The 910-nt window shown below is 36.3% G+C and overlaps 1 protein-coding gene across 1 annotated transcript in view; it reads left to right on the top strand.

The window, feature by feature from the left end:
• Positions 1–910, top strand: part of LOC122325519 (1-phosphatidylinositol 4,5-bisphosphate phosphodiesterase beta-1-like) — a 21,664-nt gene that overhangs the window by 1,981 nt on the left and 18,773 nt on the right. The window contains exon 4 of the mRNA XM_043220555.1: positions 746–846. Coding sequence (XP_043076490.1) covers positions 746–846 — 101 coding nt within the window. The remainder of the gene's footprint in view (positions 1–745; positions 847–910) is intronic.

Here is a 910-nt window from a genome sequence, read left to right as displayed (position 1 = left end):
TTTATTTTCATTTTTGTTTATTTTGTATGTGACTTTATTTATTGAATTATTCTCTTTTTTGTTTATTTTGTATGTAATTTTATTTATTTATTTTATTTTCATTTTTGTTTATTTCATACGCAAATTTATTTATTTTTATTTTTTTGTTTATGTATGTTCTTTATCGCTTTATCTGTTTATTATTTAATTTTATGTTTAAATAATAAACATATTTATTTACTTACTTTCATTTATTTATTTGCATCGGTTTATTCTCATCATGCACACCTATTTATTTTGACCTGTTTATCTCTTTTTTCCCTCCCAGCTTCAAGGGGAGTCTGTTTGTTTGCTTTACCTCTTTACAGCAAATTTAAAGGTTGAATGTTGAACACGGGGAGATTTTCTAAATCCATAATGCTAAAAGGCCTCAGGAGAGTCGGGAAGGAGAAGCGTGTAACTAATGAGAAATCCTCGCCGGCCTCCGCCTCTGACTCACTCACATTCACTACCTTTCATCTGTTTTTTTCTCTTCTTTGTTTGCTGCTTTTATATTTTGCGCGCGGTGAAGCATTAATCAGCCGCAGGCGAGAGCTGCGTGTTTTGGAGACGAGCGTCTGACAGCTGATGCAGCGCGTCGTAACAAACATTGCTTCGATGCTTCTTTTGCTTCCGTTCGCTTGCGTCCGCGCTCTCCGTGTCAGGAGATTCATTGCTGGTGATGTGTCTCATGTCTTGACGGTCTGATCTTGTCGTCTCTCCGTAGAACGACTCTATCCCTTTGGAGGATCTGACGCCTGACGTTTACAAATCGTTCATCAACAACCTCTGCCCACGATCTGAGATCAACCAAATATTTGCTGATCTGTAAGTCTTCACAGAGCTGATGCTGTAGCTAATGATGCCTTAAAAAAATATTAAAAATATAAAA

The sequence above is a fragment of the Puntigrus tetrazona genome, chromosome 20 (assembly GCF_018831695.1).
Source record: "Puntigrus tetrazona isolate hp1 chromosome 20, ASM1883169v1, whole genome shotgun sequence".
In the NCBI taxonomy this organism is placed as follows: domain Eukaryota; kingdom Metazoa; phylum Chordata; class Actinopteri; order Cypriniformes; family Cyprinidae; genus Puntigrus; species Puntigrus tetrazona.
This window is presented reverse-complemented; position numbering and strand designations above follow the sequence as displayed.